The sequence below is a fragment of the Haliotis rubra genome, unplaced genomic scaffold (genome assembly GCF_003918875.1).
Source record: "Haliotis rubra isolate DU_JTF1 unplaced genomic scaffold, ASM391887v1 Scf1005, whole genome shotgun sequence".
Taxonomy (NCBI): domain Eukaryota; kingdom Metazoa; phylum Mollusca; class Gastropoda; order Lepetellida; family Haliotidae; genus Haliotis; species Haliotis rubra.
This window is the reverse complement of record NW_025764899.1, coordinates 324,268-338,559: the sequence shown is the minus strand read 5'-3', so window position 1 is coordinate 338,559 and position 14,292 is coordinate 324,268. Positions and strand designations below refer to the sequence as shown.

The 14,292-nt window shown below is 41.3% G+C and overlaps 1 protein-coding gene across 1 annotated transcript; it reads left to right on the top strand.

Moving 5' to 3' along the window:
- Window positions 1-592: 592 nt before the first annotated feature.
- LOC124267719 (zinc finger protein GLIS3-like) lies at window positions 593-13,796 on the top strand. Its single transcript, XM_046702707.1, has 5 exons — window positions 593-748; window positions 4,926-5,058; window positions 10,577-10,734; window positions 11,943-12,134; window positions 12,394-13,796. Exons 1-5 carry the CDS (start codon window positions 607-609, stop codon window positions 12,543-12,545), a joined length of 777 nt encoding a protein of 258 aa, XP_046558663.1. The 5' UTR covers window positions 593-606; the 3' UTR covers window positions 12,546-13,796.
- Window positions 13,797-14,292: the final 496 nt, after the last annotated feature.

Sequence of the window (14,292 nt, the reverse complement as noted above, 5' to 3'; positions counted from 1 at the left end):
CAGATGTTTTTTCAATAGAAAGCGAATTATTACTATTTTTACTTAATTTCATACACTATTTGTCGTTTGAACAACTACAGGGGGCGGTGGAGTAGCCTAGTGGTTAAAGCGTTGGCTCGTCACACCGAAAACCCGGGTTCGAATCCCCACATGGGTATAATGTGTGAAGCCCATTTCTGGTGTCCCCGCCGTGATGTTGCTGGAATATTGCTAAAAGCGGCGTAAAACCAAACTCAGTCAGTTAGTCAGTTGAACAACTACAGAACAAGATATCAAGAGAGGTTGATTGGTCATGTTTTGTTGACATTTAACTTCATCTTAAATTACAACATTCACTTTCATTACTTTTTAAGTTTGATTTCATAATTTACGGCAGGGGATTATGTCACCTTAGTGACAATGCTTGTTGTTGATGCTTTTAGTCACTGGTTTGCCTCATACAGATAGAATTACTCATGGCCACATATGAATAGTTGATTGCATCACTCACTCACTCACTCACTCACCCAATAACATACCCCCCGACCAACCCGACAACCAACCCACTCACTCAATCACTCACTCATATGCATTTTTGTTCCTCTTCAGCTGAAGAAGGAGGCGGAGATGCCACCACCTGACCTCCTCAATGACTGCCTCTCGATCCAGCCACTGAGACCCGAGGGTTCTCCCATGGAGCACACAGACAGTGGACTTGGACGCTCCCCCCACGCATCCATGCCAGGCACCGCATCTGACATGTACCCGAGTAAGTAACTCATGTACACCCTAATAAATCACACATGTAGCCAAATAAGTCGAGTGAGTAGCACATGTACCCAAGTAAGTCACATATATGTACCCAAGTACGTCACACATGTACCCAAGTAAGTAACAAATGTACCCAAGGTCACACATGTACCCAAGGTCACACATATACCCAAGAATGTCACACATGTACCCAAGAATGTCACACATGTACCCAAGAAAGTCACACATGTACCCAAGAAAGTCACACATGTACCCAAGAAAGTCACACATGTACCCAAGAAAGTCACACATGTACCCAAGAAAGTCACACATGTACCCAAGAAAACATGTCAGACATGTACCCAAGAATGTCACACTTGTACCCAATAAAGTCACACATGTACCCAAGAAAGTCGCACATGTACCCAAGAAAGTCACACATGTACCCAAGAAAGTCACACATGTACCCAAGAATGTCACACATGTACCCAAGAATGTCACACATGTACCCAAGAAAGTCACACATGTACCCAAGAATGTCACACATGTACCCAAGAATGTCACACATGTACCCAAGAAAGTCACACATGTACCCAAGAATGTCACACATGTACCCAAGAAAGTCACACATGTACCCAAGAAAGTCACACGATATGTGTCAGTTATGTTAGTCGGAATGTCAGCTGTTAAACAGATGCACCGCATAGGGTAACACAAGAATAGATTAATATCAGGAATATATTGTATATTTCTTTCAATACGAAAGACATAACAGTCTTTAGCAACACACACAGGCAAGTGCTAGTCTTAATGTGAAGATATATATTATCTGTATCTATCTATATGTAACAGGCTGCGGTCTGTAACAACACACACATGTAAGGCTTGAGTGTTAATGTCAGTATATATATTGCCTGTATCTACCTATATGATATTTGTTGTGAAGTGCATTCATGTCTGTTTTCAGTGATTGTATATATATCAGTTGTGTTCAGGATATGTTTGTGAGTTGTAGGTTGATAATACAATTCTGAAAAGTTGTTACTAATGTTGTTAAAATTGTCTTATGTTGTCAGGGAAACCTTAGTATATTAAAAGAGATATGAAAACATGTTTGTTATTTTCTGTCCAGTGAGTGGCAGTTGTAGATTGTTTTAGCAATAATGAAGCAGCTATTAGTAAGTCCATGTGTCCTGATATCGCAAAGACCAGCCAGTAATATATCAAAGAATGTATGGACAAACATGACAATCGCCTCCCTCACATTCCAACCTCAAGATCTTCCAGTGTTGACTCAAACACCGAAAGCTTTGCTAGTTAAGTCAGTCACCCTAAAACCATCTAGCTTGTAATCTAATGTACAAACAACAGTTGGCCGTAGCTAGGATATGCCTGTATTTGGTCGGAGCTGTAGTCCCGGTCTCAATGAGAACAATTGTCGGGTAATGGAGAGGCAGGTACATAATGACCCGCTAAACACCAGCTGAAGTTGGAGCTGTATGCATAGTGTAAGGTCGATGCCATTTGTCGTCAATGTAATATGGCAAATAGACAACTACCTGTCATATGTTAAACCGTTTCTTATCTTTCATAGCTAACGACTCTTCACTTTCCTACCCTCTAAGCTGGAGATTTAGATAATACCCATGTCAGCTTTTGATAATTTGAAAACATTATTATATTTTTGGAAATCTGGTATGAGAATAGCATGCTTAAAAGCAACATTTTATTAGTGAATATTGATTGAAGGCAAAATATTGCATGTTGGGTACAGTTGTTTGACTAAATTGTATTGTTATTGAATGAAGGGTGGCCCAAACTTGATTGATCATGGAATACTATCTCTGCTTCAACAGACATATTGCTATATATTATAGTGTATAGTTGACATTAGTCAGGCCAGGTTTGGTGCTATCTTCCTCACAACCAGTTGTCGATCTTGCCGTTTGTCTGCAGTGTTACAAATTCATACTAGTATGCTAGCCAAAGATTACCAATATTTGCCGAGGATATGTAAGAATTCAGTAATCTAGTCCTCAATGACTAGTTTAATCTGAGTTCTGTTATAATGCTCTAGTTTTGTGACAATCAGTCCAGGACAAGTGAAATAAGCATTCTTATATATCTTCTGTCAACAATTAGTCTAAAAACCTTGACGACTGTATCTGAGTAATTGAAGGCAATTAGTAAGTTAATTTAAAGGTCACATGCAACCAAAATATCAAACATAATTAAAACACAATTATCACTTCTTCATGACATATAATATGCATAGCTGATTATGAAAAAACAAATAAACAAAATTATAAGCGTATAATCGCAAATCAAAAGTGCAATATTTTGTACTTGGGTTTACCTCCCTCGAAACGAAGCAGCCGGGATACCGAACCCAGTCAGAGCGGGTGGGTGTGCACTCAAGTGTAACGGCTGGTTCATTAGCAGATGCCGCCTTCACGGGTCAATGTGTGTGTGTATATATAGAAAGTGCGGTTTTGTAAATACATGCTCATTTTTTGTGTATAACATTTTGCAATCAACAGACATCATAACATGTCATGTGTTCAAGTATCACACCTGCCTGTCATGTGTAATTACATAATGTGACAGAGACCGAACTTCGGGCCATAAATCAATGCGCGTTTTGTTTATGGTGTATAGCCTGATTGAGTGTTAAGATCAAATTGCATGTGGTCAGTGATTGCAGTTGTGTATTGAATATTTTCATTAGCAGACAGGCAGGCAGACACACAGGTGTCAATAAAACAAGACATTGAGTTTTGTCTGTGACAACGACATATCTATATCACAGTTAGAAACTGAGTCAGCTAAATAATGACATTGCTTTTAAGTATCGAACTGAGAAAGCGTCTCGGTAAGAAAGAACATGTGGTGAAATAGACAAATGAAATTATATAAACAGTTAATTTACTGTCATAACATATAAAAGTTCGGCCTGTGAGATATCAACAAAACATTAGAAAATATAGCTCACACCAAGGCCTTCACCGAGGTATTCACCCGACAACCCGGCTTCCAAGCTGCGTGAACCTATTTACTTGCGCACGTGCTATGGGCGCAGCCCAGCTGTTGAAACCCGTTTCCCCAGAAATCTCTGGGGAAAATTAGTGAAACGTTTGAACTCCGATTTCGCGCGTTTTTTTTCATCGCGTTATTTTTCAACTTTATAAGTTGAATTTGCATTTTTGACTATTTGTTTCGGTATGTCCATACCGAAAGGTATCAGAATCTGCAAAGTTGTGTTTTACGTTGCATGTGACCTTTAAGTAAGATAACTGTGAGTGAAACAACTAGTATAATATAACAACCTAGCCCTCAACATGACACAGGGGATGTCACAATACAACTATCCCCTGATACTTTGTCCATGATGCATGCCGATACTATTTCATGGCAGTTTTAAAAATTAACATGTGCCATTACAATCCATCATTTGTTTTGGAGGAAACTGGAGTTAGAAAAAGAACAGAAGCTATTGGTCAGTTTGAAGTTTAGAAATCATGACAGTGTTTAAGTTAAAATATGAATTTTGTTTGCATTAATTACAAAATAACAACCTGATCTTCCTTAAGAAATTTTCACTTTCAACATATTCAGTTCCCTTTTATTGGCCATAGGTCAATTGTTATTGGGGTCACTGCATCATGGCGTTTTGACCTTGACCTTGGTGAGGACACAGTTAAGAAAAGATTCGTGCATTACTGCATGTGGTATTCTCTTGTTTTTCTTGGCATAGAATGATCTCATAAATGATCCTTAGTGTCTTTTCGCTTTTTTATCATTCATTGTTCATGTGATTTATTCAAATTAATATAACTTGCAGAGTTATGCCCCTTTAACAGGTGACTCATAAACACTCTATATAGGGATGCACAGTATAATGACACCAAATTTGTTACATGACAACCAGTGTGTAACATGCGTATTGACATACTGATGTGTTGTGAAGTATTCTGACATACAGCTGTGTCATGAAGTATTTTGAGATACGTTTGTGTTGTGAAGTATTTTGAGACACAGCTACATTGTAAAGTACTTTTAGATAAGCCTGTGTTTTAAAGCATTCTGGGACACACCTGTGTTATGAAGTATTCGTAGACACACCTGTGTTATGAAGTATTCGGAGACACACCTGTGTTACGAAGCATTAGGAGTCACATGTGTGTTTGTTTCTGCAGGTATCAGCTTCTCCAGCACACATTCCAGTCGCTGCGGTACTGCCACAGGTGTCAGCAGCCACCAGTCTCCAGTCAGCATGCAGGGCAGTCCCATGAACACCGGCACTCTCAGTGTGGTCAATGAGGAGGACAGGTGAGGAGAGCCTAAACATGTACCATTGAAGTCTTTCATCACCTCACTCACTACACTCTCAGGTGCTTGCTGGGGCTATTAGTGCAGGTGGTTGTTATGGGTAGTATTACAGGTGGCTGTTGTGGGTAGTATTACAGGTAGTTGTAATAGATACTATTACATGTTGTTGTTATGGGCAGTATTACAGGTGGTTGATATGGGTAGTATTACAGGTGGTTGATGTGGGTAGTATTAAAGGTGGCTGTTGTGGGTAGTATTACAGGTGGTTGTTGTGGGAAGTATTACAGGTGGCTGTTGTGGGTAGTATTAAAGGGGCTGTTGTGGGTAGTATTACAGGTCGTTTGTTATGGGTGGTATTATAGGTGGTTGTTATAGGTGGTTGTTATGGGTGGTATTATAGGTGGTTATGGGTGGCATTATAGGTGGTTGTTATGGGTGGTATTAAAGGGGCTGTTGTGGGTAGTATTACAGGTGGTTTGTAATGGGTTGTATTATAGGTGGTTGTTATGGGTGGTATTATAGGTGCTTGTTATGGGTGGTATTATAGGTGGTTATGGGTGGTATTATAGGTGGTTCTTATGGGTGGTATTATAGGTGGTTCTTATGGGTGGTATTATAGGTGGTTGTTATGGGTGGTATTATAGGTGGTTGTTATGGTTGGTATTATAGGTGGCTGTTGTGGGTAGTATTAAAGGTGGCTGTTATGGGTAGTATTACAGGTTGCTGTTGTGGGTAGTATTACAGGTTGTTGTTGTGGGTAGTATTACAGGTTGTTATGGGTAGTATTACATGTGGTTGATATGGGTAGTATTAAAGGTGGCTGTTGTGGGTAGTATTACAGGTGGCTGTTGTGGGTAGTATTACAGGTGATTTGTTATGGGTTGTATTACAGGTGGTTGTTATGGGTGGTATTATGGGTGGTTGTTACGGATGGTACTATAGGTGGTTGTTATGGGTGGTATTATAGGTGGTTGTTATGGGTGGTATTACAGGTGGTTTGTTATGGGTGGTATTATAGGTGGCTGTTGTGGGTAGTATTACAGGTGGCTGTTGTGGGTAGTATTACAGGTGGTTTGTTATGGGTTGTATTATAGGTGGTTGTTATGGGTGGTATTATAGGTGGTTGTTATGGATGGTACTATAGGTGGTTGTTATGGGAGGTATTATTGGTGGTTGTTATGGGTGGTATTACAGGTGGTTTGTTATGGGTGGTATTATAGGTGGCTGTTGTGGGTAGTATTACAGGTGGCTGTTGTGGGTAGTATTACAGGTGGTTTGTTATGGGTTGTATTATAGGTGGTTGTTATTGGTGGTATTATAGGTGGTTGTTATCGATGGTACTATAGGTGGTTGTTATGGGTGGTATTATAGGTGGTTGTTATGGGTGGTATTGCAGGTGGTTGTTGTGGGTAGTATTACAGGTGGCTGTTGTGGGTAGTATTAAAGGCGGCTGTTGTGGGTAGTATTACAGGTGGTTGTTATGGGTTGTATTATAGGTGTTTGTTATAGGTAGTATTACAGGTGGTTGTCATAGGTGGCTGTTATGGGTAGTATTACAGGTGGTTGTTATAGGTGGCTGTTATGGGTAGTATTACACATCGTTGTTATAGGTGGCTGTTATGGGTAGTATTACAGGTGGTTGTTGTGGGTAGTTTTACAGGTGGCTGTTATGGGTAGTATTACAGGTGGTTGTTGTGGGTAGTATTACAGGTGGTTGTTGTGGGTAGTATTATAGGTGGCTGTTATGGGTAGTATTACAAGTGGTTGTTATAGGTGGCTGTTATGGGTAGTATCACAGGTGGTTGTTATAGGTGGCTGTGATGGGTAGTATTACAGGTGGTTGTTATAGGTGGCTGTTATGGGTAGTGTTGCATGTGGTTGTTATGGGTAGTATTACAGGTGGTTGTTATAGGTGGCTGTTATGGGTAGTGTTGCATGTGGTTGTTATATTAGGTTGTTATGGGTAGTATTACAGGTGGTTGTTAGAGGTGGCTGTTATGGGTAGTATTACAGGTGGTTGTTATAGGTGGCTGTGATGGGTAGTATTACAGGTGGTTGTTATAGGTGGCTGTTATGAGTAGTATTACAGGTTGTTATGGGTGGCTGTCATGAGTAGTATTACAGGTGGTTGTTATAGGTGGCTGTGATGGGTAGTATTACAGGTTGTTGTTATAGGTGGCTGTTATGGGTAGTATTGCATGTGGTTGTTATGGGTAGTATTACAGGTGGTTGTTATAGGTGGCTGTTATTGGTAGTATTGCATGTGGTTGTTATTGGTAGTATTACAGTTGGTTGTTATGGGTGGTATTATAGGTGGCTGTTATGGGTAGTATTGCAGGTGGTTGTTATTGGTGGCTGTTATGGATACTATTGCATGTGGTTGTTATAGGTAGTATTACAGGTGGTTGTTATGGGTAGTATTACAGGTGGCTGTTGTGGGTAGTATTACAGGTGGTTGTTATAGGTGGCTGTTATGGGTGGTAATGCAGGTGGTTGTTATAGGTAGTATTACAGGTGGTTGTTATAGGTGGCTGTTATGGGTAGTATTGCATGTGGTTGTTATTGGTAGTATTACAGGTGGTTGTTATGGGTGGTATTATAGGTGGCTGTTATGGGTAGTATTGCAGGTGGTTGTTATTGGTGGCTGTTATGGGTAGTATTACAGGTGGTTGTTATAGGTGGCTGTTATGGGTAGTATTACAGATCGTTGTTATAGGTGGCTGTTATGGGTAGTATTACAGGTTGTTGTTGTGGGTAGTTTTACAGGTGGCTGTTATGGGTAGTATTACAGGTGGTTGTTGTGGGTAGTATTACAGGTGGTTGTTATAGGTGGCTGTTATGGGTAGTATTACAGGTGGTTGTTGTGGGTAGTATTACAGGTGGTTGTTATAGTTGGCTGTTATGGGTAGTATTACAGGTGGCTGTGATTGGTAGTTTTACAGGTGGTTGTTATAGGTGGCTGTTATGGGTAGTGTTGCATGTGGTTGTTATGGGTAGTATTACAGGTGGTTGTTATAGGTGGCTGTTATGGGTAGTATTACAGGTGGTTGTTATAGGTGGCTGTGATGGGTAGTATTACAGGTGGTTGTTATAGGTGGCTGTTATGGGTAGTATTGCATGTGGTTGTTATGGGTAGTATTACAGGTGGTTGTTATAGTTGGCTGTCATGAGTAGTATTACAGGTGGTTGTTATAGGTGGCTGTGATGGGTAGTATTACAGGTGGTTGTTATAGGTGGCTGTTATGGGTAGTATTGCATGTGGTTGTTATGGGTAGTATTACAGGTGGTTGTTATAGGTGGCTGTGATGGGTAGTATTACAGGTGGTTTGTTATAGGTGGCTGTTATTATAGTAGTAATGCATGTGGTTGTTTATGGGTAGTATTACAGGTGGTTGTTATAGTTGGCTGTCATGAGTAGTATTACAGGTGGTTGTTATAGGTGGCTGTGATGGGTAGTATTACAGGTGGTTGTTATAGGTGGCTGTTATGGGTAGTATTGCATGTGGTTGTTATGGGTAGTATTACAGGTGGTTGTTATAGTTGGCTGTTATGGGTAGTATTGCATGTGGTTGTTATGGGTGGCTGTCATGAGTAGTATTACAGGTGGTTGTTATAGGTGGCTGTGATGGGTAGTATCACAGGTGGTTGTTATAGGTGGCTGTCATGGGTAGTATTGCATGTGGTTGTTATGGGTAGTATTACAGGTGGTTGTTATAGGTGGCTGTTATGGATAGTATTGCATGTGGTTGTTATGGGTAGTATTACAGGTGGTTGTTATGGGTGGTATTATAGGTGGCTGTTATGGGTAGTATTGCAGGTTGTTGTTATTGGTGGCTGTTACGGATACTATTGCATGTGGTTGTTATAATTGGTAGTATTACAGGTGGTTGTTATGGGTAGTATTACAGGTGGCTGTTGTGGGTAGTATTACAGGTGGTTGTTATAGGTGGCTGTTATGGGTGGTATTGCATGTGGTTGTTATGGGTAGTATTACAGGTAGTTGTTATGGATAGTATTACAAGTGGCTGTTGTAGGTAGGATTACAGGTGGTTGTTATGGGTAGTATTATAGGTGGCTGTTGTGGGTGGTATTACATCAGGTTGATATGGATGGTATTACAGGTGGTTGTTATGGGTGGTATTACACATGGATGGTGGGGATGGTTGTTATAGGTAGTATTATACGTAGATACCAGCAGGTGGTTACACAGGTAGTATAACAGGTTTGCTTGGATGAGACAGGTGTGACATGACCCAGGTGAGTGGGATGAGTTTCCCAGTGTGAGGGGGGGAGTGCATCCCTCTGTCAGCAAACGGGAGGACCTTCTCCCTACTTTGAGACAGAAATAGCTTATCAATGGAGACATTGCTTGTGTCAGTGACTGTGGTGTGAAATAGCTAGATCCCCTAGGAAACATGGAGACAGGATGAGCATGTATACGTAGTGTATGTCAATCTACTTGTCCTCCTTGTGCACAAAGATAAAATAATATTCTCTTTCTAGCTTTGAAGTATAAATAGTCAGCATGGCCTTGGGTTTCTATATATAATTTGCTCAGAGAATCAAAGCAAAAAACATGTTTTTGCAAAAAGATTTCATAGCAGCTAATGACTGTTTAGGTATGCGCAGGTACATTGTGACTCAATCAGACTACTGACTCCGGAAGTTTTGTATTGGTGTATTGGGGCCTTGAAAAATCTGGGTCAGAACAGGTACCAGCACTGCGTGATTGTGAAGAAAGTTGACTTAACAAGGACTGAGAAGTCATAATATCTGACCTGGCTGTGCATTATTGAATTATGCAGAGTGAATTGTTGGTGATTGTTTGCCTTTCAGTGTTGTATTATTTACAGGATGTTGTGATACGACTGTCATATTGTTGTTTGCAGCATTAACAGGGGAGGATACAGGGTCATAGTTCAATGATACAAATATGTATCTTTTTGTAGAAGAATGTGTATATATACTACCCATCAAAGTTTAGACTCACTAGTGTAAATGTAGGCACTTACTTCAATCAACTGTTCTAATCTAGATTTTGCCAAATATTCCATACTGTTCAAAGGTACTGTTTACACATGAACTGATGTATTGTAAAACAAATTCGTAATGTTGAAAAGATTATTGTCATGAGTTCAAGAAATGATGAAACTCAGTAAAAATTGGCGAATTCTTAACAAAACTTTACACCAAAATGCAGCTGTTCACATGCGCGATATTTGCACATGCTTTCCAGGATTTGATGCATGATCCTCATGCAATTCATCAGCTAAAGGTTTGCAGTTGTTTTCGCCCTAGTTAGTGGAGAAACATATCTTCGATGTAACTCTATATGCATAACATATAGTGAGTGCTTTAAGTGAGTCTAAACCTTTGATGGGTAGTATATGTATGAACCATTACCATGCACCTGCCTTTGTTGCACATGGGTGGAAACTGTTTGCCGGGTACAGTGTAATGATTATACTCTATATAGTGTGTTTGGAAGATATCTAATCATCTCTGTCTATCATTTCAGCATGGGTGGCTACTCTCCTGGACCCTCCCAGGGCATGTTGAGTCCCCGGCCACTCCCACCCATCAGCCGACATGCCCCCAACATGCTGAACAATATGCAACCCAACCCATACCCTGCCACATCCTACCAGGGCTACCCACCATCCGGGAGCATGCAGGGTAAGTTTGTCATGCCCTACCAGGTGTACCGTGCAGGGAATGCATGCAGGGTAAGTTTGCCATACCCTACCAGGTGTACCATGCAGGGTAAGTTTGTCATGCCCTACCAGGTGTACCATGCAGGGTAAGTTTTCATGCCCTACCAGGTGTACCATGCAGGGTAAGTTTGCCATACCCTACCAGGTGTACCATGCAGGGTAAGTTTGTCATGCCCTACCAGGTGTACCGTGCAGGGAGCATGCAGGGTAAGTTTGTCATGTCCTACCAGGTGTACCATGCAGGGTAAGTTTGCCATGCCCTACCAGGTGTGCCATGCAGGGTAAGTTTGCCATGCCCCACCAGGTGTACCATGCAGGGTAAGTTTGTCATGCCCTACCAGGTGTACCATGCAGGGTAAGTTTGCCATGCCCTACCAGGTGTGCCATGCAGGGTAAGTTTGTCATGTCCTACCAGGTGTACCATGCAGGGTAAGTTTGCCATGCCCTACCAGGTGTACCATGCAGAGAGCATGCAGGGTAAGTTTGTCATGTCCTACCAGGTGTACCATGCAGGGTAAGTTTGTCATGTCCTACCAGGTGTACCATGCAGGGAGCATGTAGGATAAGTTTGCCATGTCCTACCAGGTGTACCGTGCAGGGAACATGCAGGGTAAGTTTGTCATACCCTACCAGGTGTACCGTGCAGGGAACATGCAGGATAAGTTTGTCATACCCTACCAGGTGTACCGTGCAGGGAACATGCAGGGTAAGTTTGTCATACCCTACCAGGTGTACCGTACAGGGTAAGTTTGTCATACCCTACCAGGTGTACCATGCAGGGAGCATGTAGGATAAGTTTGTCATACCCTACCAGGTGTACCATGCAGGGAGCATGTAGGATAAGTTTGTCATACCCTACGAGGTGTACCATGCAGGGAGCATTGTAGGATAAGTTTGTCATACCCTACCAGGTGTACCATGCAGGGAGCATGTAGAACAAGTGAGCTGTCCCCAGTTAGGCTGGGACATCATATCAGAGATGCTCCCCACAGTGGAAGTGAAAATAGGAGCTTGCATGTTTGTAAGTACCATCTTCAGTTCTCAGGAAGTCATCCTTAGAAAGTTTGTTTCTGAAAAGCAGGTTTCATGGTTAGAAAGTGGATTCTTCAAAGGAGAATGTGTGGCTGACATATATACTTAGTGGTATATCTTTGGTTTTCTCATCTGCAGACATGCCAAACCAGGGTGGGTACCCTCAGTACACTCAGCGGTTGCCGTTTGCCGGTTCCAACGCCTTCACCAACATCAACAGCTGTCGTATGGGAGCCATGCAGTCGCAGCGTGTGTCGTTCCAGAACTTTACTGAGGAGCAGTTCGCCAATATGCCTGTGGATATGCAGAAGGCATTTGTCAGCCAACAGGGTGAGTGTCTGGATGCTTTAGTGTGAAGTGTTATATGAAGTGATGGCCTCTAGAAAGAATATCTCCTGTTCCATCTCCTCTTACAGGGGTGGGAATGTTGAGTTTGCTTGTCAAAATGAAGATATGAGTATGATGTATATCACATATTACTGAGTTTCTATGTATGTCACATGTAATATACCCAATGCATTATGTAATGTTTGTATGTGTATTCAACCTTGTCAGGTCATGTGTTGAGATGTTTCATATTGTGTGACAGGATATGGTGACCAACCGATGTCAGCGGGGTTTGAACAGTTCAGCATGACAGGGCAAGACGAGGCCAATATGCAACAGTTCCTGCAGCTATCAGCTGTAGACCGCTGTAACAGTCGACTCTCCGCAGTATATGCAGCAGATGGATCCACCTAGCCTTCTCCTTTTCGTCACCATGACGACATGCAGCATCATTACCTGCTCTACCATTGGTTGGCATGTGACAAGTGGACAGTCTTTTTCGTACTGGATTGAATGGGCAGGGACGTATTGTCATTTTCATGGTGATACGTGTGATGGTCTTTCATGGTGGATGTTTCTAAATGTCCGGTCTCCAGGAGAAGGACGCTGTATTTACATGTCAGATAAATATGGTACTACGCACTAAGGTGCCGTGACTGCCACACTATCAGATTCATACCATGCTGGGAATATGACACGTCTGTCAGCATTTAGAAAACGAACACTACAGAATTGTGATATTCAATGACAGAACGTAGCCGTCCATTTTAATGAAGTCCCAAGATGGCAGCATAGTTTGTGGACATTCTGCTTTATGGCATCCTTTTTTTATCATGAGTTACTGGGAATATAGCGCCCATCATGTATTGTATATATGTGTATATTCCTTGTGTTGTGTTATGGCGTATCACATATCATCAACCCTGTCATGCTGAAAGGGCAGACTGCTCAGTGCAGATGTCATCAGATGTATCCTTTGCTGAAAATGAAGCCAAAATAGGATGTATCTGGTAAGAATCAAAGTGAGACTGTGATGCTATATTCTTACCACTTGTTATGTTTGACTTGGTGAGGACTTAGTCAGGTGATCCCATCACCTTGCTATCCTGACACCATTCTTGTAGAGGCAAGAGCTTGGTCAACTGCCTCGCAGCTGTTACCTTGTATCTTACAATCTTGCATATATATTGGTCAGGAGTTTAATGTTAATAATTCAGGTTTTCAGTTTCCATTTTTTGTTTCATGTCTTTATTCTTTACACACACTTTGAAATGTGTGTTGCTTTTGAAGGGTTATTTGAACATTTGTTATTTCAAGTCTGTGTCAGTTATGATTGTAGGATCTCCGTCCAAAGCCGTCCATATTTTAATAACATATTGTCAGTTTTAGATGTGTTGCATTTTCAAAAGGTCCCAGGTTTTAATCAAATGACAGCTAGGTCTAAAGCTGCATCTTCATATCATCATGTTGATCTCTGAGGAGGCATACATGTCTTGTAACTGCTTTAACTGATTGGTTTGCAAATCAGAATATTTCATCCCTGTTTTCTTTTAACATTTACTTTGTCTTTCAACATGACTGTCAAATATCTTCACCTGTTTCATGAACAACCTGTTTGCTAATAGTGGTAATAGATATAGCATTAATGAGGGTATTAGAAAATGTGTTCTGAGAATTTGGTATCAACAGTAAACCTTTACGAGGGAGGAACTCCGAGTAGATGTCAGATGTTAGTACAAACTGTTAACGCATAGTTGCTAGGGGAGAAGTTGCTGTCAGATGTTAGTACAAACTGTTAATGCATAGTTGCTAGGGGAGAAGTTGTTGTCCGATGTTGATACAAACTGATAACACAGTTTGGGAGAAATAGCAGTCAAGTGTTGGGGCCATGTATCTTGGGAGGTGTCCGAGGGGAATTCTTTGTACCAACTCTCGACATGTTGCTAGAGAAGAAATCTGTGCACCAACTGTTAACATGTTGCTGGGGGAAGCATAAGGGGATAATTCTTTGTACCAGCTGTTAACATGGTGCTAGGGAAGCATTAGGGTAGAAACCGTTGTACCAACTGTTGACATGTTGATAGGGAAATATTTAAGGATAATTCTTTGTACCAGCTGTTAATGTGTTGTTATGGAAGCATTAGAGGAGAAATCTTTGTAC

Excerpts from the sequence above, each read along its gene's own strand:
- LOC124267719 (XM_046702707.1), top strand. The coding sequence starts at position 607 with ATGCCACCACCTGACCTCCTCAATGACTGCCTCTCGATCCAGCCACTG. Across the intron at positions 10,735-11,942 it reads ACCATCCGGGAGCATGCAGG|ACATGCCAAACCAGGGTGGG; the intron begins GTAAGTTTGTCA and ends TCTCATCTGCAG. Across the intron at positions 12,135-12,393 it reads GGCATTTGTCAGCCAACAGG|GATATGGTGACCAACCGATG; the intron begins GTGAGTGTCTGG and ends ATTGTGTGACAG.